General features: G+C 40.1%; 1 protein-coding gene and 1 long non-coding RNA gene across 12 annotated transcripts in view; one reads left to right on the top strand and one right to left on the bottom strand.

Annotated features, from left to right (window-relative positions):
- RNF38 (ring finger protein 38) overlaps positions 1 to 22,982 on the top strand; it is a 160,754-nt gene that overhangs the window by 91,740 nt on the left and 46,032 nt on the right. For 4 of the 11 annotated variants that reach the window (XR_006164852.1, XM_032988451.2, XM_042787754.1 and 1 more), the window contains exon 1: positions 16,050 to 16,245. Coding sequence is in view for 7 of the 11 variants with exons in the window: in XM_032988451.2 (XP_032844342.1) it covers positions 16,061 to 16,245 (185 nt within the window). In the remaining 4 variants the exon portion in view is untranslated. Of the gene's footprint in view, positions 1 to 9,992; positions 10,064 to 16,049; positions 16,246 to 20,736; positions 20,842 to 22,982 lie in introns of those variants that run through there. The other 7 variants (XM_032988453.2, XM_032988448.2, XM_042787755.1 and 4 more) reach the window with 5 other exon arrangements.
- On the bottom strand, positions 13,691 to 15,188 carry LOC116960609. Its single transcript, XR_004406471.2, has 2 exons — positions 15,101 to 15,188; positions 13,691 to 14,465 (listed from the first exon to the last, which is right to left on the bottom strand). It is a non-coding gene; the product is annotated as an uncharacterized LOC116960609 (long non-coding RNA).

The following is a 22,982-nucleotide window of genomic DNA, read 5'->3' as shown; positions in this document are numbered from 1 at the left end:
TTTGTGGCTTGCCAATTTTATTTTTTTAAAAAAGAAGACCCTGGGATTTACTAACCAGTCAGCTTCACCTCTATGCCTGGTAGGTTCATAGAACAGATCCTCCTGGAAGCTATGTAGAAACATATGGGAGACCAGGAGGTGATTACAGACAGCTAATGGCTTCACTAAGGGCAAATGGTGCCTGACTAATCTGCTGGCCTTCTACAATGGAGTGACTGCATCAGTGGACAGAGGTCATATACCCGGACTGGTGTAAAACCTTTGACACAATCCCACACAACATTCTGCTGCTAAATTGGAGAGATAAGGATTTGATACATATTCTATTTGATGGATAAGGAACTGGCTGGGTGGCCATGTCCAAACAGTTACAGTCAATGGCTCAATGACCACATGAAAACCAGTAATGAGTGGTGACTCTCAAGGGTCCATACTGGGACCAATACTATTAAATATCATCAATGACATAGTAGATTTGAGTGGAACCTCAGTAAGTCTGTGGATGACACCAAGCTGAGTGGTGCAGTTGATAGGCTTGAGGGAAGGCATGCCATCCAGAGAGACCTTGACAGGCTTGAGGAGTGAGCCCATGAAGTTCAGCAACGCCAAGTGCAAGATCCTGTACCTGGGTGGGGGAAGTCCCCAATATCAGTATAGACTGGCGGATGAATGGATTGAAACCAGCCCTGTGGAGAAAGACTTGGGAAATACTGGTGGATGAAAAATTGGATGAGCCACCAGCGTGTATTACAGCTCAGAAAGCCAACTGTATCCTGGGCTGTGTCAAGAGAAGTGTGGACAGCAGGTCAAGGGAGGTGATTCTCCCCCTCTACTCTGCTCTCATGAGACCCCACCAGGAGTACTGCATCCAGCTCTGGGGTACAGTCAGTACAAGAAAGGCATAGACTTGTCTGAGTGGGTCTAGGAGAGGGTCACAAAAATCATCAGAGGGCTGGAAGACTTCTCGTATGAAAAAAGACTGAGAGTGTTGGGGTTGTTAATCCTAGAGAAGAGGAGTCTCTGGGGAGACCTTATTGTGGCCTTTCAATATTTAAAGGAGGCTTACAAGAAAGCTGGGGAGAGACTTTTTACCAAGGCCTGTAGTAACAGAACAAGGGGTGATCATTTTAAACTGAAAAAGGGTAGGTTTAGGAATATAAAGAAGATACAAGGAGGATGTAAGGAAGAAAGTTGTTACGATGAGGGAGACAATGGAGAAGCACTGGAACAGGTTGCCCTGTTGAAGATGTTGTGAAGTTGTAGATGTCCCATCAGTGGAAATGTTTGAGGTCAGGTTGGATGGTGCGTTGAGCAACCTGATGTAATGAAAGATGTCCCTGCCCATGGCAAGGAGGGTGGACTAAGTGATCTTTACAGGTCACTTCAAAGCCAAACCGTTTATTAAATTAGCTTGTGCCTTATTGAATATAAAGAACAGTGAATTTCCCTGGGGACTACTTGAGTAGTCATCTGACACAGGACTTGTTGCAAAATTCTTCAATGTTCTCCTAGTCTCAATTTACTGGCAGTCTTCCATGACTGAGACTTACATGAGATAGTCAGAAAATGTGATTTTTATGAACTGAGTTCATCAGAGAGGGGAGGATACAAAGATAACAGAGGGAATGGTCTAACTCTGTCCTGTTATCAAACCTGTCTTTGAACAGCTTCTCTTTATAAGCAGTGTATATTACATACTTACAATGGAAATTTCTACTCTGGAGTGGCAAAGCAAGTGGGAATGATGCTATAAATAGTGTGATATTGCATCCACATTGAAGAAATGGCTTTTAAATTTATATTTTAAAGAAGGCCTTGATTAAAATGTAAAATGCCATTTAGAGGAGATAGTATATATCTGCTAATACATGCATAATTGTGTAGCATTTTTTTAGAATAGCCTTATAATAACAGATTAAAACTTCCTATATGGTATCACTTCAGGAAGATTCTTAGTCTCAGATCATAGAGGTTGTCCTCAGAATAGAAAGTGACTTCCTACTTTTGGCCCTATGATTAAATAGTTTATTTGACACAAACAATGCTTTTACGTTACTGCTTTATGTAGTTGTGTTTTCTCTGACCATGTCTTACTATTACAAGCCAGACTTAACAACCTGTTAATAGATTTTGTTGGTGCTTTGCTGTGTAGTCTCATCAGTTACATTTCATCTCATGACATGTTGAGTGCTAAGAGTACCAGTAAAATAGTGGTACAGTGTTTATGGGTGTAACAGTATTTCTGCATTCACCTAATTTCCTGGAGGTTTATTGGCTGCTTTAAAATATTTCCCTGGATGACTTCTTGCTGAACTGCTCCTTGAATAAGCAGGAAAAACTGATCCCCAGAGCAAAGCACACAGCTGTCAATAAGCTTATGGAAGATGTTACTTGCTTTTGTATGTGCACTGTACAAATATGAAAATACAAACTCTAAAATGCTAGTTTAGCACTTGCATGAAATCTGAAATAGAATTTGAGTAATGTTTGAGATGGGAAAAGCTAACAGAAAGAACTTACTTCCAGTGTGCTTCAATATTTTTTTTTAAATAACAAAGTTGGATGTTGAAGAATGTTCCAAAAGTCTGTTTCTCATGTACAACGATTTCATTATTACAGTGCATATAGACAATATTTATAACAGTTACCATGAATGCTGTAACACTTTTGATTTCAAGAATTCTTTAAATGTTGGAAGCAATGTTCATTTTATTTGAAGCCTGACTGAATCCATTATTTCTCTCAGGCATGCTAGTTAGTATAGTTTATGCATATAAATATTGTATGGAAATTATTTTAATAAATTGGCAATGAAACTTTACATGCCCATTGAAAGGCTTTGCGTATCCAGTAATACTGCACTGTTGGTTGAGGAAGAATCTTCTGTTGTACTTGGTATCTGACTTTAGCTGCAGATCTATGGTACATGGGGAAACATATTGCTGGTGGGTTGAATCCCTCAGACACTTTAATGTGGAAGCAACTCAGATTTCCACACAGATATGTGCTTAAGATAAAAATCTGTAAATCCTTTCAGAATTTGGACCTTGCAGGGTAGAGTTGGATGGCTACCAAAGCAGTAGCCTCTCTCCCCATGCGAGACTGCTACAAAGTGGATGAAACAGTGTGGTTGAGCTTGTGGATTACCAGTTCATCTGAAGTGTAGTTGTTCCCACTCTTTGCTAGAAAAGTTAGAGCTGCTAAAGGTAATGCAGAAGGAGCAAGGCAACAGCTAGTCCACAGTGCTTTCCTCTATGAGGTGAGAGTGCCATTATTATAAGCTTGTTTGCAAGCACGGGAAAAGAATACATAGATGGAGTTATATTCAGACCACTACTGTGAGGGCCATTTTGTGGACATCCCTGAAGTAAGCACTCCAGTTTGTATTTGTAAATTTAAATTATTAAATTGAAATCAGATGTTCTTTTTTTGAAGTAAAAGTATTTATGCAGACTTGTAGACACACAGCAGAAACCTTGGGTAAAAAGGTCTTTCTTCAGTATTGGTTTATAGATGAGCTCTGTTTAGGAAGCTGAGAGGCCTGCCTCAGTATTCAGGCCTTTCACTGTATTAAAGTAACATTCTTTGTTCCTTTTTTAAGCTCTGGCATTGTTAAAATATATCAGACTTTATGTTTTTAAAAATACAATGTCTTTCCTTTAGATTCCTTTCCTTTTCTTCTAAAATATCTGAGATGTCATTCAGTCAGAAGCGTGATTGGAAGGTATGCTTAACTTACATGAAATAAACATGGGCCCAGATCATATTGTGAGTTATAGTTGTGTCATTTTCTTCCCATTTCCTGCTGATTATTAAGCATGCAGTATGTTTCCCTGATAGCTGCAGGAGAAGCTCCAGAGGGAGCTTTTCTTGCAGACTCTTACCATGCTTTCTGATGCTTACAAAATACAAATTTTCACTGGATATGTGGAATTGAGGATAGAATCCCTCAGCTGGGCATTGTGGTGAGGAAAAGGGACTGGGAGGTTTACCAGTGAGGCTGAATGGGGCCAGGGGATGGACGGTGAGACCAGATGTCAGAAAGCACCAGCAGACCTACGCTGTCTGCAGTTGAACAAAAGCATGGATTTCTTGGCAAGTAGAGGAAGCAGGAGGAAGGGGAGAAGTTCAGGAGGCATTTTTCTTGTTTGCTCCTCTAGTGACTTTAGGCTGCTTCCAGGCTAGGATGTCATCCAGAGTTTCATCACAGTCTCTTGGGTATGTGTACTCTATGCTCAGAACTTACTTAAAAGTTACCGATGATGTACCATACCACACAGCTGAAAAATATTAGCTTTTCCCAGTGTGCAATAAATTTGTTCTACAACAGAAGTTGAAATGAATACAAACCTCTGGGAAACCTGTGGAATTTCAGTTTGTTGGAATTTATAAAATGAAGAGTGGAGGAAAAGAGGAAAGAATTGCAATCCTAATATGCATTACACAGAGCTACAATAAATGCAGCCACCAAGAAAGATGCAACATGTTTCTTCTTCATGGTCAGATTTGCATGCATAGGAAAAAAAAAATTAGTAAGTGTTATAATACAATTAATTTGTATCCATCTCTTACTTGACTAGCCTAAGTAGATGTACCAGTCCTTGAACTCACCTCTCACTTTTTCATTGTAATAGCAAAATACTGTTTGCCTGTTAAGTAACTTCTTCAGCTCAGTTTGAAAGGCTCTTGAATTAGAGAGAACATCTAAAATATAGTGTGTCGCAAATGGAGGAGTGTTGTTGACTAGCAGATGATAGACATCTGCAGGAGTGGTTTGCGTTATTTTTTTTTTTTGAAGTTAAAGCTCCTAGATCACAAATGATTTAACCTCTTGATTCTCTTCCTTTCATTTTTTCAAGTAGACTGTCCATCCATGGTTGCATCTCACCAGAATATATATACTCAACTCACAGGATTTTTAAAGGGAGTAGTTGATTAAGGGTCTAAACTCACTCCAATTCAGATTTTGTTTCCATGCACCTGCTACCTTGCAATCTCTAGTCTGCAAACCTGACACTTACCCCAGAACTCTTCTGATTTGTGCAAGTTAGTGAGGCTCAACACCATCACTCTAGATGAACTAAGTTTAATAGCACAGGTGGCATATACAACTGTTTTCCTAATCAGTCTGGTGCTGGGCAGGGGAGGCAATGAGTATACTAATTCAGTATTATTCATTTAATCAATGAGAACTTCAGTAGTTCTGAAATGACTGAATTAAAAGGATTGAACTCCCATCTCTTTTTCCCTTGGACTAGCATTGTGTGAGTTTGGACTGTTTAATATTGTCAGGCATGATGCAAGCCATTCAAGCCTGATGTTGATTCTCTTATTACAACGCACAAGTTAGGCAGAAACCATGAAATTCTGAAGATTATTTTTGCTGTTTGGTTTAATGTGTGGGTTTAGAAGGAAAACAATCCCTGTAGCTGGGGAATGCAGCACTCTTTCTTGTTTGCTTATTACAAAAGAATGATGTTTTTCCCAGAGTTCAAGACGTAATGTTAACCATGGTATCTCACTTTGATTTGAAAAAGGGAGTGAAAAAGAATTTAACTGCATTTAAAGAGGTAAAAGGCAAACTTAAGGAGAAACTTGAGTCTTTGAGATGGTGTGTATCTGTGTATTACATATAGATAAGTGTACACACACATATATAAACAAGTGCATATTATGTGTGCATTGTTTGAAGGGCATTACTCTGTACCCTGTCTTGATACTGGTAATGCTGAAGGGGTAGCTGATTTGACGTTCATGGATGCTTATTCTCTCTCAGACGTGTCTCAGCATAAATTGAGGCTATAGCTTTGTCACCTGTGTATTAGAAGGTGTGAGTCTGAGTAAACAAGCTGACTCTTACAAAATGCACTGTTACTCACACACCAGGGAGACAACTTTGGATCACAGGAGAGAGGTTCAGGCTGGGATGTTGTTTCAGAAGATCAAGTGGGCTTTAGACCTCACAGTTGCATCTCCTGAACACTGCAGCAAGGATATGCATTTGGGAAGGTTCTGTGGGCAGTGGCCCATGTACCACATTCTGTCACTTACACAGGAGTCTTCTTGGCATTTTTCTTCACTCTGAGTCAGCTCTGTAGCAGACGTAATGCTTCAGTCAGAATTAAAGCCTTGCATGTAATAGCCATAGGATCTGCTAGCCCTAAGGGCAATTAGTCTTGAGTTGGTCTGAAATTCACATAAATTTGGGGATATGAAGGTAGTTTGAGTTTCTATCTACTCCCTGCAGTCAGGGCAGTGTAATAGTTCCTTTCAGTCCTTGAGTTAAACCACAGTTGAAAACTGACTGGTGATGCAGATTATAAAGCTGCAAAGGTCATCTTTGGGATTCTGACTCTGATCTTCCTTGCAGGTGGGTGAAAGGTTATTAACCTTTCTTCAGGTTTATTTTAGTGTAATCTGTTTCTCAAAAAGAAAATCTTTTAAAAACATGATACCTCAATTATTTTAAAATGCCCATTTCAAAAAAATAATAATTAAAAAATCAGGCAAAGCATACAGGATTTCCTGGCTGCATAACTCAGTATTATAGATTACATTGTTGTGGAGCAAAGTCTTTAGCTGGTAATCATCTGTGTCAGTGTCCCCAGATCCGTTACCTCTGCTGGTCCCATTCAAGGGACTGCATTATCAGTGCTGTCTTTGAAAGAAACCCTTTACCAAGGCTGCTTTTGGTGATGCTGTTGGTGAGGTCAGCCAGCTGATTTGTGCAGAGCAGCGAGGATGTCTGTAAAATCTTTACTGTTGACAGGTAAGGGATTGTACTTTATATCTTGCTATTGTACTGTAGGGTATTAGTATGTAGTTGACCAGAAGTGAAACAAATACAGTGTAGGGACCATGAGAGATCTTGTTTGAAAAAAAAAAAAAAATACAAACACCAAACTTAAAAAGAAAGCATTGGCATATCCTCTGCTAACTGCATTAGGTTGTCTGTGGCTCTCTTTGTAGAACAACTGAGTATGATTGAAACGTGTAGATAAAACACAAGCTAGCTTTTTTCTTGGTGCTGTGGATATTGTTATACAATTGAAGCTATGTCAACATGTAACCTAATGGGCTGCCAGATGTCCTATGTCGTGTTTACGAACTGAAAGCTGTACTACTCCAGCTGTATTGCTGCTGGTATCAACTACAGCTAAAAGAAAGCCAGCTTATCTTTGTGATTGTGCATGTATGTGATCACTGTTCTTGGAAAGCCTATAATGTAGCCTGTAATGCAAGGTCCACATTTATGAGTTTAATTTGGTAGAGAATGAGTTTTAGGTGATGTTGAGGTTAGATGCAGGCTCTACATCACCCCTGGAAATTTCTTTCATTATCCAAATTCATAGATGCACAAAATAAATTTGTATGTATTTGTTGTAATTTGGCAGAACTGAACTATTTCCATTATTTGCTGCCCATCTTTTTTATCTTAGACTAATTTAAGAGGTGATATTTTACTTTAGTTCTGCCTCTGGTGTAATGAGAAGAAAGCTGTCAAGCCTCATCCTTAACACTTTGTTCTCTTTGGGTTTTTTAGCTTGCCTTTGAGCTTGAATCAATTCCAACTTTCAGGAAAGCATATGGAGTGTTCCTAGTGAAAACACATGTGCTTTGCATAAGGCTAAATCAAATGAGAAGGGAACTTTGCGTGTTTTGAACAGTTTAAAATTGGTCCTTTTTTTCCTTCTCACCTTGAAACTTCAACTGTATAGTGATGTCTTCTGTGCTTTCCCTTCCTACAAAAAATACACAGTGTGAATATGTTCTGCTGCTGTTCAAGCCAGTACAACCAGCGTCAATGATTCCTATGAGAAAATAATATTGCAGAGTGCAAGGTAGTGTTTTGTCCAAAATTATCAGTTTGAGGTTAAGTGATTTCTACCCGCCCCAAAAAGAACTAAATCAATTTTCATGTTTGCCTAAGAACTATGAAAAGAACTAAATCAGTTTGATTTTTTTTGTGTCTTAATGGTTGTGTTACAATCAAAAAAGGCCCTCAGGCTGACTGCTGTTGATTTTTCTTCTCCAGGACTCTGTTAACTGCTTCTTTCTCTTCTCAGTGCGTTATTTCTTAAACCCTCTTGGTGAATCTAAGGTAACTGGTTTCTCAGAAGTGCAGAGTAGTGCAGAAGTGCAGGTGAATTCTCAGAAGCCAGAGTTCTGCTATATCTTGATCTCTAGCAAAAATTTAAACAAAAAAAGTTTAAACAACAACACACTATGGCTGGCTACCTGCTTAAATGATGATTTTCTTTGATCAGTTCTGTCCAGATCCAAAACAACATATGGACCGCAAAGCTTTACGACAGACTTTTTGTGTGGAATTTGTTGTGAATGTTACAAAATAGGACTACTAGCATTTCAGAATTATAACAGAAGGACCACTGGTAACTTGTGGAGAAAAGTTCTTCCATAAAGAAAATCATTAAATGATATAGCTTTACAAATGAGACTCTTTTTTTCTCCTTTTTAAAAATTGTTTTTTGCTCAGTATTTGCAGGAAGAAGTTATATTAGGAAAGCACAAATTCAACAATAGCAGTTACCCAACTCCTGTACTTTCTGAGAAAGGAAACAGCATATTAAATAAAACTTGAAAGTGTGAATAAGAATTCTGTATATCTGTTTGAGAATCTATATGGATACAATCAAACTTTAATTTGTCTCCTTCCTTGGACAGAAGTCTTGGGACTGGGGTAAGTCTTTGCAGAGGTGTGCTGTCCCTTTTTTCCTAGGCATAAGGACCTGTGGGAAGACCTTAAACAGGCAGAAATTTCACTACAAAAAAAAAAAAAAAACAGATACCATTAAAAATTTTCTGCTTTGACCTTGGATTTTTCTACTCACTCATATTCTTAACATATCACTGGGAAGAGACTGCTGTTTTGTGGCTACCCATAGTGCTGAACATTTTCTGTAGTAAAGGATATGGGACAGGACAACACTGCCTAAACATGAAGTCTGTAGCTTCTCCTTATTTATATATATGTGTGTATGTATTTCATATGTTTGGTTTGGATTTATGAACTAGTTCTAATTTTATTCTCTTTAAATGTGTAGAAAAAATATATGTGGAGACATTGTTGGTACACTGTGCAAAATGTCTCTCTGATGATTATTCTGCGGAGCCGCGGACGAACGACACGCCGAGACGGGTTCAGTGTGGGTGATAGAACATCAATCAACGTGTGTGTTTATTGGTCCAGGGTACATATATTTATACAGACTATGATAATTATTATGCCTACTAGTCACTAGCTGATTGGCTTAAGCTCCAAAGGTCGTATTCGCACGGTCCACCCACCTGCAGTTAGCTTACAGCACAAGCCTCTCACAACACTAAGTTTCTCATGCTACTATTTCTGATTCCTGTTGACTTGTTTTCAATACACGACAGTACCGTAACACAATGTTTCTCAGACCACCATTATCATAACACTGGGTTTCTCAGACCACTATTCCTAATTCCCCTTAACCTGTTTTCGACACACCACGGTACACAGGGCTGAAGCGTCCTTGACATTCCTCCTGTATCAGCAGCTGTGAGCAGCTGCAGGCAAACCCTAGTGAGGCTCAGCATCAGCAGCTAGAGCAGGCTCTGATCATACAATTGCTCGGTGGGCTCAGGACCCTTGTCTCTGAGCCATTCTCCAACAATTCCCCCTTTTTCTTTTTGTATGAGCAGAGCCTGCGCTAACGTTCGTTCAAAGATTTTCTTAATACATGACAAGGCACAACTCAGGCATGCAGGCTTACAATCTACTGGCTAAAGGCACAGAACCCTTGTCTCTGAGCCATTCTCCAACATTATTCCATTATCAGAATTAAATGCATGACTTGTCAAACATAGCTGTTTGGCAACTAAACCTCTCTTCTGTGTGGGGAAAAAGCATGTTTGCTAAATTTGTATTATTTTTAGTGTTCACAGTAATTGGGTTATCATTTTAATTATTTTTTTTTATCTCCCCCTCCCTCCTTCTTTTGTAGGTAGCATTGGTACATCCTTTCAATGCCACTCAATCCATCAAGATCACATTTGTAATGATGACAGTGACAAGGTGAGGCTTACATTTCCTTCAGAAAATGTATATGCACTGGGGTTTTTTATGTATTGCTTTCTCTATACAAAGATTGTTTGTTTTGCAGGTATAGCAATCAGTTTTCAAAGTTACTCTTTGAACTGTGTCTAGCGTATTAAGAAATATGTTTTACTCAAAACAATCCTTTAGTCACTTAAGGAGAAATTTGTCTTCGGTACTGTATTTTTCTTTTTGCTTGTATCCCATTTGTGATTTGCCATATTGACACCCTCACAATTTGCTTCTGACTTCAGAGATTAGAACCTAGCTAAGTGTTCAAAGCCTTTTTGCAGTAGCTGTATTTTCCTGTTTTGGAGTTGGAACTTAAGATTTTACAGATAGAAAGCTTCTGTTCAGTGCTGCAGCCTTAAAATACCAACCTGTCTAGTAGTCTGCAAGCATTTTCCTAAACTTTTTTTGACACGTTCTTAGATTAGCTTGCTTTGAGACCATAGAGTGCTGGATGTTGAATGTTCAATGATACTTGGTCAGTAATGTAAGTGTGGCCTACAGAAGGGAAAAGTTTTTACATTGAACTGCTTGTAAGACTTGCTTTAATGTTCCTGTTATTGTTGATAGTTCTACCTTAAGCTTTATTGTCTGTAAATAATGCAAATTGATTAACATTAGTTCAGCATGTAACATGTATAACATTGTTTGCACATATAACACTTCATAGTAAACTAACTTTTTGGTATGACATGCCTGGAAAAAGGCATATTGTATTTGTCAAATTTGAAATTATCTTTCTTGGGAAGTGGAATGCGACCTGCATGGCAGTGCCTTGATTAGTGCATAAATCCTTGTGTTTTGAAATTCTGGAGTAAGCTAATTTTATAGTTGTTCCAGCTTATCCTAGAGCTAGATTTGTTTTCAGTGCAGATTTCTTTTACTGCTCTACTTCCTTGTTTTCTTTTTTCCCTTTCACTCTTTTTTTCCTCCTCTGTTTTTTTAAATTTAATTTTATTTTTAGCTACCATCCTAGATTTGAGGCTTGGTTTAACATATAGATAGTAGTCAGACATGCTATCCATGGCAAAATATTTTAAGTTTCCAGTTGATTAGCTGGTTAACTATTTTCAGTTGTATTCACTGCTTTGTTTTTTGGTCCTTGTATACTCTGTTCTTGGAAGATTCTTGTATGAGAAGCAGGTGGGAGAAATTTCCTTCCAGAGTCATCCTAGTACACCAACTTAACGCTGGCGTTCCCTTTTAACATTCTTCCTGTTCTGTCATTACATGGAAGATCACCTCTGTGTTAGATTGATTGTCTTCCCTTTGTTTTATTTCATATCAGAGTAATTAAAACTAGTTTAAGTCTTGTTGGAAATTCTGTTTATTAGGTGCTTCACTTGGGAAAAAGGAGTAGGAAGGGGTGTGACAGCTTACCTGGTTTAAATTTCAGAAGAGTGAAGAATTTCAGAAGTAGCCTTTTGAGTTGTTTGGCACACCACCTGTGTCCATAGTAATAGAGGAACTAGGCCACAACTTTGCTTTTTGCATATTTAGGGATGGTAGGAGAAAACAATCTTTCTCAATGGTATTGATTCTGCACCAAATGAGAACTCCCAACTGCAAAATCTATTGATTCTGCACCAAATGAGAACTACCAACTGCAAAAGCTATTGATTCTGCACCAAATGAGAACTCCCAACTGCAAAAGCTGACTAAAGTGAAACTTGTATAAAAAGCAGGAACAATGCCTTTTGGATGTATTTCAAAGATTTGTTTTCCCTCAAATGCCAGTTTAATTTGGTAGGAGCTTTGATTTTTCTATGAGAATACATGAAGCTGTTTGCCTTGCATTTTGTAAGAAATTCTACTTGATCCCTTAATTAAAATGACCACTTGTTTGGAAAATCAGTGAATAACCTTCAGAACAGACATCTGTGCTCTTCTGAGATGTGCCACTAAACTCTGCTCTTGTTTTAAGAGATGATCCAGCACTAATGCTCAGTTAGTGTCACTAGAGGGTATAGGCTGACTGGATATCTGTTTTTCTGTGTTTTAAATTTTTGAAGGGCTTGTGTATATAGATATACTGTTTGGGGTTTTTTTAATCGTAAGTAGTGCTTCCTAAAAGCAACTGGTTACAGTACTAGGGTACAGTTGCAATTCACTACTACTTTTCGCTTGTATTTCACATATGCCTGGTTTTTTTGTGTCAGTTTTTGAACTGGTTAATCGTTTCCAGTGTGAATTACTTTGAAAATAAGAGTTCTGATTTATTCTGCCATTACTAAGAGACAGCAACTGTTCATTTTGGTAGGAATATAATTTAAAGTGCAGGATTTGATATGTTTATCTAAAATTTTTTATTAATTGTTGGACTTTTTTGCATTAATTCTAAAAACTTTATGAAAAGCATGCCTTCAGAATAGTTTGACATATCTTTGATCAGTCAATACACATGTTTTAGTGAAATAATTTACTGATCTGTGCCTGACCCTGTATAACCAGTTTTTGCATTACAGGAGAAATGTAAAAGAAGGTATTTGACTGGCAATCTGCGTATATACACCACACATTTTAAAGGAATGTTGTAACCTTAACGCAAACAATTCCCATGCTTCCACCTGTTACTTGATTTTGTTAACTTGGCACATGAGAATCTTGAATTCATGTTCAGTGACAGCCGGAAAATGGAGTCTTAAGACTTTTCATGTGCATCCTCACTCCATTAAGAAGGATGTGTCATTGTTGAGAGCATTATTGGTAATACTAAGAACCTGTTTAACTTCATAGCATCAAAACTAGGATTTTGCCTCTTGTCTTATGAAAAGATCTATTATGGCCTAGATACAGAGTACATTTCCCATTTGATTTGGTGTTGTGAAGTGATTATAATTGAAATACATCTTAAGATATTTGTTGCTTTGGAGGTGGGAACTTTTAAGCCTCTGTGCATGGGTCAGGGGACTCTTTTTTCATGTTTGTAATTTATTTGTTTTTTCCTTGACGTATAACATGCTGTATATGTTTAATACCTATGATTTTTAAATGAATTAAATACCTAAAGCTGGACTTGTCATTCTTAAAATATTAAATAACAGAACTGAATAAATTAATTTATGGAGCATAACATTTAAGGAAGGGCATTTGTAACAAGGAACTACTATTCCTTGGAGTATTACTTTGCTCTAATGCCCAAGCAGTGGTTTCCTACTAGTGTTAAACAGAGAGATTGATGCACGTGTATTATCCCACAGAACATTTCAATCGTACTCAAGTTATTTAGCCTTAAAAATATTTTTTGTCCTTTGAGTGGTTGTTTCACCAGTGTTTTTACTTCTATTAAATAATGCACATTCAATTTGAAAAGAAACTCCAAAGATGCAACTCCTAAATACTCTTGGGACATCTCATTTCAGAGTTCTCATCAAGTTACCTATTCCTTAGTTCTCATGCAATTAAAAACTAAATTGACTATCCAGTATTTATGAAAAAAATAATGCACTATGGGAGCAATCCAGTGGAATTTTTTGACTACCACTGAAGGGTTGGAAAGTAATATTACCAGATGTTTACCTTTACTTCTTTTCAAGTTATTTCTATTTATTTTACTTTCATAGTATTACTGATTCGTGGAATAAAGACTCCACAACCTTTAAGGTTGTAAAGTAGGTATGTTTATTCGGTACCAGGTGCACGGGGGGTCGCTCCACCACAAACACGAACACCCATATGACTCGGGGTTACTTCCTGTATGCCCAGAACGATACATATTCATAAGATGCTTATACATATTCATAGGCTTTCCAATAACTCATTTCCATATGTCCCGCCTTTGTCTCTTCTCTTCGCACCTCCGCAAATCTTCCTGGTGGTCGTGGACCGGGGTCTCAAGGATGAAGTAAAGCTCCCTCTTCTTCATGAACTTCTCAGCTTTTATCTCTGGCGCATGCCCTCTGGGCCCCTGTCACCACATTCCCGCAGCTACAACTCTGGCGCCAGCCCTCTGGTCCCTTGGCACCCGTCCAACCCACGGAACCAACCCTCCCCTAGCAACTCCCACGTCTTACCAACCAAAGGGCATGTTTTAACAAACAATCTTATCAAACAAACGGCATGTCAAACGGCATGTCTCAAACCCCCAGGTGCTAGTTTCTCTCCATCATTACTGCTATTAGATTTGGTTTCTTATAGTATGTAAGGAATTTCTTTTTGCTTGGTACTTATGATCCAAATACATAACTACATGATTTGATTCACTATTTCTAACCTTTAAATTTCCCAGTTACAGTTAGTACATTTTCCATTTTGGAACTTACTCTTGTCTGTCTTGATGGGCAGCCAGTCCTCAGTCTGTAATCCAGAGGGCTGTCAACTCTTTAAAAAGGTGTTTTTCACAAGAAGGGAAGTGTTTTTACAAGTTCTAATCCTAAAAAAAAAAAAAAATTCCACGTTTTTGTATGCCTCTTTTGGTGGTGCAGTCAGGCAGGATAACAGTCTCATCTATAACTGAACTCAAAATGATTCAGTAAACCAGGTATTTTAAGAAATGTCCATCACATTTATTTATATGTGATCCATAAAATCTACATGCACCTCTTGTGGGTAATGTGTGGGGGACAATACATCAAAAAATGGGAATATTATAAGGGTTTTCTTTTGCCCTCTCCCATTTCTAAACTGGAAAAAAACATTCTTGTCAAACTAGGACAGAAATAATTCATGCCTCTTGGTGTGTTGTCTACCCTGCCCCCCTACTCACTCACCCCTCCCCTCTTATTTAACTCTGCCTTTTCATACTGAGTAGCTTCATGCCTTTTTAATTTAACATTTGGCAGCTGCACGGATATAATCTGCTTTTAAACCACTTTCACGCCTGGTGAGTTGTCTCCTTTAGAGCATTAATTCTTTGTATCTACAGCAGATGGTTTGTTTTCCTGGTTCAGATTTGGGAAACTTTAATTAGACTGAAGTACACGGAATGGAGGCAGGTTTGAATGATGAAAATAGGGTGGTGATATTTTATTTAATGGGAATAACTTGAGTAAATCGGTTCTGTCATACCTCATTTGTTCCCTTTGCTGAGCAGTTCTGCCTCAAGAGTCAGTCTCCTTGTGGCACTGGTAGTAAAATGCTGGTAGTTTTTCTCTAATGACTTTAGCATGTGACGTTGCTTCTATGGTTTGACTATCTAGTAAGTCTCACTCCCTCGAGTATAAGGAAAGCAGATAAAAGTCCGTAAGTATGATCTGCGCAGACTACAGGCGGCCATTGTTGAGAGGCTGGATAGCATTTCGACTGCCCCCGATCCGGTGAGTACGCCGCCAGTGCCATCAGCACGTACCGCTGTCCGCAGGCCTCGTTCCTGCCATCTCTCTTGCCAGGGCGCGAGTCCCGTCCGATGCTTCAGTCCCGCGCACGCGCCCACAGACTTGCAGGGCAACTGCCGGGAACTGTTTGCTCTGTTTCATTTTAAGCTGTGGGGACGACGGAGCGGCGTCGCGGCGGGGAGGCACTGTCGGAGCTGGGGCAGGGGTATAGCACCGAGCTGTGTCATGCTCTCTGCCTTGCCGCTGTACGGCCAGAGGGCGCGGAGCGACAAATTGAAAGTAAACAGGCACAAGAGCATGCGGGGCTCCGCTTCTGATACGGGGTAGAGCGACTTTCACCCTAGTGCACAGGCGTTTGCGGTTCTCGGATTGCTCCGTCTCTGCGAGAGCGAGGGGTTGGCTGCCTCGCCTCCTCTTCCGGCTGTCGCGGTGACGTACGGCCTCTCTGCCTCCCTTAGGTGCAAACAAAAGACGCCTTGCGTAGCTGACCGTGGGGCGGGGCTAGTTTCGTGGAGCTGGGCTGGCTGAAGAGTGACGTCACCGGTCCCCGGAGACGGCGGGGTGCGCGCGCGCGGGGCCGCAGCGGCCTGGTGGTGCGGAACATGGCAGGCGGAGGTGGTCGCGGGCCGCGGGAGCGAGCGACAGCGGCGCGGACGCAGAACGGGCGAGGAGCACGCGGACGAGTCACCGTGTGATGGGCGGAAGACGCCGGGCCGACTTTCCCGGAAGCGATCGCGCGGGCATACGGTGTAGGCCCAGGCGGCAGCAGCGGGGCACTCCGCCAATAAGACGCGAGGCGGCGCGGGAGCCAGGACGGCGACAGCGGGGGCGCGGTCCCGCCGTGCCCCACGGCCGCAGGTACCGGCGTGGGGACGGCAGGTAGGGAAGGAGGAGGGCGGCGGGCCCGGTTGGGGCGAGACCTCACCCGTACCTCCCGGTGTCCCTGACTCGTTAGAGGGGAGCCCGGCAGCCACAGGGGGGAATGGGGCAGTGGGCGCCTCGGGGAGGCTTAACGCCGGACCCGGCTCTGTTCGGCCACTGTTCGTAAAGGTAGAGGGCGAAGGAGACTGAGCGGCCTAGGCTGGGAAGCCCGAGCGGCCCCGTGTGTCTGCATGGAAGCCGTGCTTTCATGTGGGGCGGCCTGGAAGGTGGACAAGACCTCGGCGAGGTTCATTCAGGGGACATATGCATAAGATCCTGTGAAAATTGCATTATATGCAATTGCAGTTATCTTCAAAAGGTAGAGATGGAACCTAAAAGTCGGCTAACTTTCCAGAACTGATTGCTGTGTGCTGTCCTCAAGAAGACAGGCGGGTTCAATGTGCTGTGGGCAAAGAGGCAGCAAGTATTTCTGAAGCACGGAACAGCTGATTGTCCTCCCACTCTTATAGTAAAATTAAGTTTCTAGGTGTCTTTAATCTTCTCGAGTTAGTTGAGAAAGAACTGTTCAAGAAACATTGATGTTAGCAAGCATATGTCTTAGGGCATTGCTGTAGTGTTTTTCCATATATATGAGTTAATTCCAATTACTGTATAACATGAAAGGAATTTTTTTATACTTAAGCCAGAAACATGCCTCATGTTTCCTCAAGAAGTGTATTTTAAAACTGACTGTGTGTTGAGAGGTTTTCTGGAGACATCCATTTTAAGTTGTAATTGTTTATAGCAAGTAATTTGCTACTTACACAGAAGTTCACTGCACTCTATGTCAGGAGAATGTTTATGAAGGTATAGCATTTGCATCTTTAAATGGATTTTTGAGAGTCATATTTGAAGCAAATGCATATGTTCTGATAAGTTCTTTGAATGTATAGTGAAGCAACTGGAACACTAAGCTGAAAATGATTACTAATAGTCTGCCTCATTCAAGTGTTGCTTACTACTTGGCTAGGTGTTGTTGCTGATGTGTTTGTTCTCAAATAACATTTACTTAGGCAAATACTTTGATTTCATTTACCAAATTTATGGTATTTATCCACATCTGGGGGATTTTGCTATTTGCTGGCCCAACAGACTACATAACTGCTTCGCAGCACTACAGGGATGAAAAATACAAACCTTGTTTCCCTTCAGGGGGTATTGCAGCTGTGGTACTAGACACTCGGTGTTCTGAGAAAGAGGAAGAAACTCCATTTGCCTAATCGTGTGTGCAATAAGAGAAAGGAGGGTGCAGTCGTTAAAGGACAAAGCACGAGACGGAGAGCAAATAGGTGCCATGGCAGATTTAATGGCTAGTGAATGTTGATCATGTTGTTGATCTGCCTTTTTCACCAAATCTCTAGAAAAAGCACTTACGCGTACCTAGAATAACAATGTGAAGATTTCCAGGGAATTGTTACCAGGAGGTAGTACATACTGAGAGTAGTAATTGCAAGAAGTCATGTACCAATAAAAGGGACTTATAAATTAGGGATCTCAAGATTCTCCAATGTGAAACTTATTTTGTCATCTTTAACGATTTACAGAGCAGGTTAAACTATTTGATTCACATCTGGTTCAATGATTTTTTTTTTAAATAAAAGGATAGTAAGTACTAAATTGAAGTTGCAAGTTTATCAGTCCTTGTTTTGCACCTTCAGTGGTGTGGGAGTCACAGTACATAATTGTCTTTTTCTGAAATACATTGTTTTGGCTTGGAAGCTGACAGTGCTATTTGTGAAGTTTATGCATCAGCTTATCTAAATAAATTTTTTCAAGATGGTTTATTTACATTATAAGAAGAGATAATATATGTGATTGAAAGTGATATTGTTGATGATGAAGTCCAGTTACTTTTTCAACTCCTTACTAATAAAGTCTTTAAGAATTGAACAGTTTCTGTCCAAGCTTTTATTAAAGTATAAAAAAATGGTGCAGTTAGGAAGACACGTTACTTCTTCAGAGCTGTCACATATGTTTGTCCGTGGAAACTGCATGGGCTAAATTGCTAGTGAATCTAATCAGAATTTGTACAGAGCAAACCTTAGACTCCTACGGTTTTTTCATTTAATCTTTGTGTGTAGCTCCACCACCCCCTGCCCCAGAGGGATTTGAAATGTAGGATTAAGGGTACAGGTAGGATGTGAAATTCTTTTTCACTGTTTTTAGTCAGAGAGTTATTTTGACTGTGGAGGACTGATTCTTGAAATTTCTGGAAAAATACTGGTTTGACTTAACCAGTTCATGCAGAAAGATAGCTTGTGGTTTCCCTCTCTGTGCAAGCATATATACTAAATTAAATCATCTAATATGGCGTATTTAGATTCCGTTTGGGGCAAAGTTTGTCTAGGTCTCTGATTTAACAGGATGATTTTTGTGGTTTTTACCCTTTAGCTTCACCTGGCAGTGGGTAGGTTCCTCTCTTACTAAGCTCTTGAAAGATCAAGGAAACTTCCTTTGTGTTTTGGTGCCCTCTACTGATTTCTTCTAAGAGCATCAGCTCTTTAAAAACTGAGAAGGGAGAAGAAAGAAATGAAGGTGTTTTACCTCTTAAGTATTTTGCTGATTGCTGTCCAGCCAGTTTGTCTGAATTGCAGTGGAACTGTTCCTTGCCTGGTAGAAGAAAAGCTGAGCAGCATAAATCTAGTGTCTTTTATAGGCATTCTAGCTGTAAAAAGACTGGTGTCTTTGCTCTTTCCATCTCAGAACAATAGAGATTTTCTCTCTTTAATGTCTACAGTTCCTGGTTCTCAGTAAGCGTATTTTAGATTTGCTGTCCTAGAACTCCTTACCTCCTGGTTCACTTGGAATAACGTTGCTTTTTGTATTTCCCACTATGACCATAGATACTACAAAAAAGTGCAGTGCCTCATGTCAGTGCCACCATATATGCTGTGTTTTGTGTGCTTTCTGTTTAAATAGACCTTTCATCTTGTCAGTCTTGTAATTTTGTTACTGTCCCCAAAATCTGTGAACACATCTGTCCTGGGCAAGCTTAGCAACTGGAGGAACTCAGCCTTCTCCTCTCTCCAGAATCTCGTCTCTTAACCTTGTGGTCTGTCAGCTCTGGTAGTTTCTGACAGAACTGGCCAAATTTTTCTTTCACAATGCAATAAGAATAAATAATTGTATGAGCAGGGATGAGAGCATTCATGGCACACTTACAGTGCTGCTGCTGGGCAGATGCTTTGTCTGATAGTCTTCATGAAAGCTTTAGGAGATAGCCTTCTCTCTAGGCAAAAGTTAAGAACTTTTCTTCTTTATTCAGGTTACTTCTTTGGCTGATCTGTGTTGAGATAGTTCTTTAAAAAAGCTGTGATGTGCTGAATTATTTTGATGAGCTGCATTTTTGAAATCTGTTACTTTGAAATTGCTCTCTTGCAAAGCCATTTAGAACCATTTTGTTGGTAAGTACTGAGAGGGCATTTTTGTTTTGGTGTCCTTTGCTTAAGTCTCTTGGGAAAACAATGAAACTGAATACAAACAAAGGGGAAATTAAGAGATTGGAGACACAGGCAAAGAGTAGGAACACTTACTCATTTTAAATAATGTTGTGGAAGGAACTTGTGAAGATCAGTAGCAAAGTTCCAAGTGGATGAGTATGGATTTGAGAAAAATGTTTGGATGTGAACATGGAGAGCCTGGTAAGACCAATATGCATTTGGTCATTCTGTATAAGAACCTCTGCTAAGCTTAGGTTAGAGATCATATGTGAAGCTTTCTTCTTCTTTATTCTCAGTTTCTTTATTGTATGAGAGAACAGTCAGAGTACTCTTCCTCAAATTCAAATACAGAGACCTAGTATAGTGTTTGTATTCTCTGGCTCTGCTTTCAATATGTGGATGTTTACATTTGTCTGTAGCTGAAATGTGACTTAACAGTTCATAGCTGTGATGGTGACTTTGTTCAGTGTAGACTTTATTAAAAAATATGACAGATTGCACTGAATTTCTTGCGTACTTTAAATTCTTGTGTTTTTTTTTCTCCTAAGTAGAAATGTGTGATGAGGTTTGAGAAGTCAGTCAGCAAACCATGCCTATTTAAGTGCATTTGGGAAAGTGAGGCTTTTTTTCCTTCACATATCATCTGATATATATCATGTGGCTTGTTTTTTTTTGTTTTTGTTTTTTTTTGTTTGTTTGTTTTGTTTTGTTTTTTTTAACAAAACTTACTGTGTCTTTGCATGAGAATAATCCTATTTTCTAAAGTAAATTAGAAGATTACACAAGTATAAGATGTTTCTTGAAGCTGAGGATCTGCAATGTTTTCTCATAGTCTCTTTGGGTTAATTTAGCAGAAAATATCAATTCCTTATTGGTTTTCTAGCTCCTATAATTGTCACTTATATTAAGAAGACTAAGTTCTCTACCCATTATATCCTGTTACAAGGATTATGTACATGTCTGGATGACCTCTGTTAGATGATAGCCTCCCAATATGTGTATTTTGTAGGGGCAGAGGAACCAGCTGCTGTTGCAGCAGTTAATATGTTCACAGGGCCTGTGATGGATCTGATACATGCAAAAATGAAGACCTGCAAGCTGCTGAGGGCAGAAGGTATGTCTAAATCCCAACTAATGGACGAGAACATTTTTTTTCCGAAGTTTTTTAAGACAACTCTATTAAACTTACACAACCTATTAATAAAAATGAAATGGCACATACAGGTTTAAAGCAAGTGCTATGTAATATATAGCGCATAGTCTAAATATGATTAACATTAAAGAGAATCATAGAATCATGTAGGTTGGAAAAGACCCTTAAGATCATTGAGTCCAACTGTTAACACAGACAAGTCCACCATTAAACCATGTCCCTAACTGCCACATCTACTCATCTTTTAAATACCTTCAGGGACAGTGAACTGCGTCCCTGGGCAGCCTGTTCCAGTGCTTGACAAACAATTCAGTGAAGAAAAACTTCTCCTACTATTGGATCTAAACCTCCCCTGGTACAGCTTGAGGTCATTTCTTCTTGTCCTATCATTTCTGACTCGGAAGAAGAGACTGACACCCACCTCACTACAAGCTCATTTCAGGTAGTTGTAGAGAGCAGTAAGGTCTCCCCCACCCTCCTTTTTTTCCAGGCTAAACACTGCCAGTGCCTCAACCGCTCCTCACAGGACTTGTTCTCCAGACCTTTCACCAGCTTCATTGCTCTTTTTTGGATGTGCTCCAGCACCTCAGCGTCTTTCTTGTAGTGAGGGGCCCAAAACTGAACACGGTATTCAAGGTATAGCTTCACCAGTGCTGAATACAGAGGGATGATCACTTTCCAAGTCCTGCTGGCCACACTATTTCTGATAAAAGCCAGGATGCTATTGGCCTTCTTGGCCACCTGGGCACACTTCTAGATCATATTCAACTATCTGTCAACCAATACTTTGTTTTGCCAATTGATGGGGCTAACACAAAGGACACAGACACCAAGTTAAAGAGATAGGCTTATTTTACTTAAGTTTAAAGCAGCAGAAAGAGTAAGCAAGGTAATGCACCTAGTCATTACTACATAAAGCTAGCTATAGTGATTAAGAAAGATACATCACCAGTTGCCCTCAGACTTTACCATCATCCAGACCCATGCATCAGCTGGGGAGCCCCGTCACAGCGAAGGGTCGGAGAGCCTTTCCCGGCAATTGGGAAGTCCTACGCAGTGCGTCCACTCGTAGGTGGGGTCTCCGTCTGTGCTGTGAGAGGGCCCAGCTTTTATACAGTTTAACAAATAAATCTATACAAAATTCACAGGAGATACCTGGTAGATTGACATGCCTCACTCAGGCGTGTCCAGATCTGGCTAGGATCCGGGCACGTCTGAGGAGCTTCCATTTTTCTTTACATTTGGGATTTATAGTTACTTCCTGTTGTTTACTTATAGTTTTCAAGGATTGTTCCTAGGGTTGCATTTCATGCTGATAAGATGTTAGTTGCTTCATGCTGCTGATAAGATGCTGGTTGCTGGTCAGGGAATTCACTCAGAAGTCACCTTTGGTTCGAGGCCTATTGTTTGGGCCTTTTTTTTTTTCACACCCCCAGGCCCTTTCCACTGGACAGCTTTCCAGCCACTTTTTCACAAGCCTATAGCATTGCATGGGGTAGTTGTGACCCAAGTGCAGGACCTGTCTCTTGACCTTGTTGAATCTCATACAGTGGGCCTTGGTGCATCAATCCAGCCTGTCCAGATCCCTCTGTAGACCCTTTCTACCCTCAAGTAGATCAACACTCCCACCCAACTTGGTGTCATCTGCGAACTTACTGTGGGTGCACTCTATCCTCGCATCCAGATCATTGATGAATATATTAAACGGAACTGGCTCCAATATTGAGCCCTGGGGAATGCTACTTGTGACTGGCCACCAGCTGAATTTAACTCCATTCACCACAACTCTTAGCACACAGCCTTCCAGCCAGTTTTTTACCCGGTGAAGAGTATGCTTGTTGAAGCCATGAGCAGCCAGTTTCTTCAGGAGGATGCTGCAGGAAATGGTGTCAAAGGCTTTACTAAAGTCCAGGTACACAACCACTTAAACACAGTCCTAGATATGTATTATCATTAAGGATGGTTCTACAGTGTATAAACATAGTGTTCGGCAGTGTAAATAGATCCATTTTAACCAGAAATTGGTTAACGAGATTCCAACCATAACATTATGCTCAGTGGACATACCATTGTGTTCATCTGTTCGTAGATGATACAGAGAG

This window comes from Tyto alba, unplaced genomic scaffold (assembly GCF_018691265.1).
Source record: "Tyto alba isolate M040663 unplaced genomic scaffold, T.alba_DEE_v4.0 Super-Scaffold_13, whole genome shotgun sequence".
Lineage (NCBI taxonomy): Eukaryota > Metazoa > Chordata > Aves > Strigiformes > Tytonidae > Tyto > Tyto alba.
The sequence above is the reverse complement of the archived record's forward strand: the minus strand, read 5'-3'. Positions and strand labels throughout refer to the sequence as shown.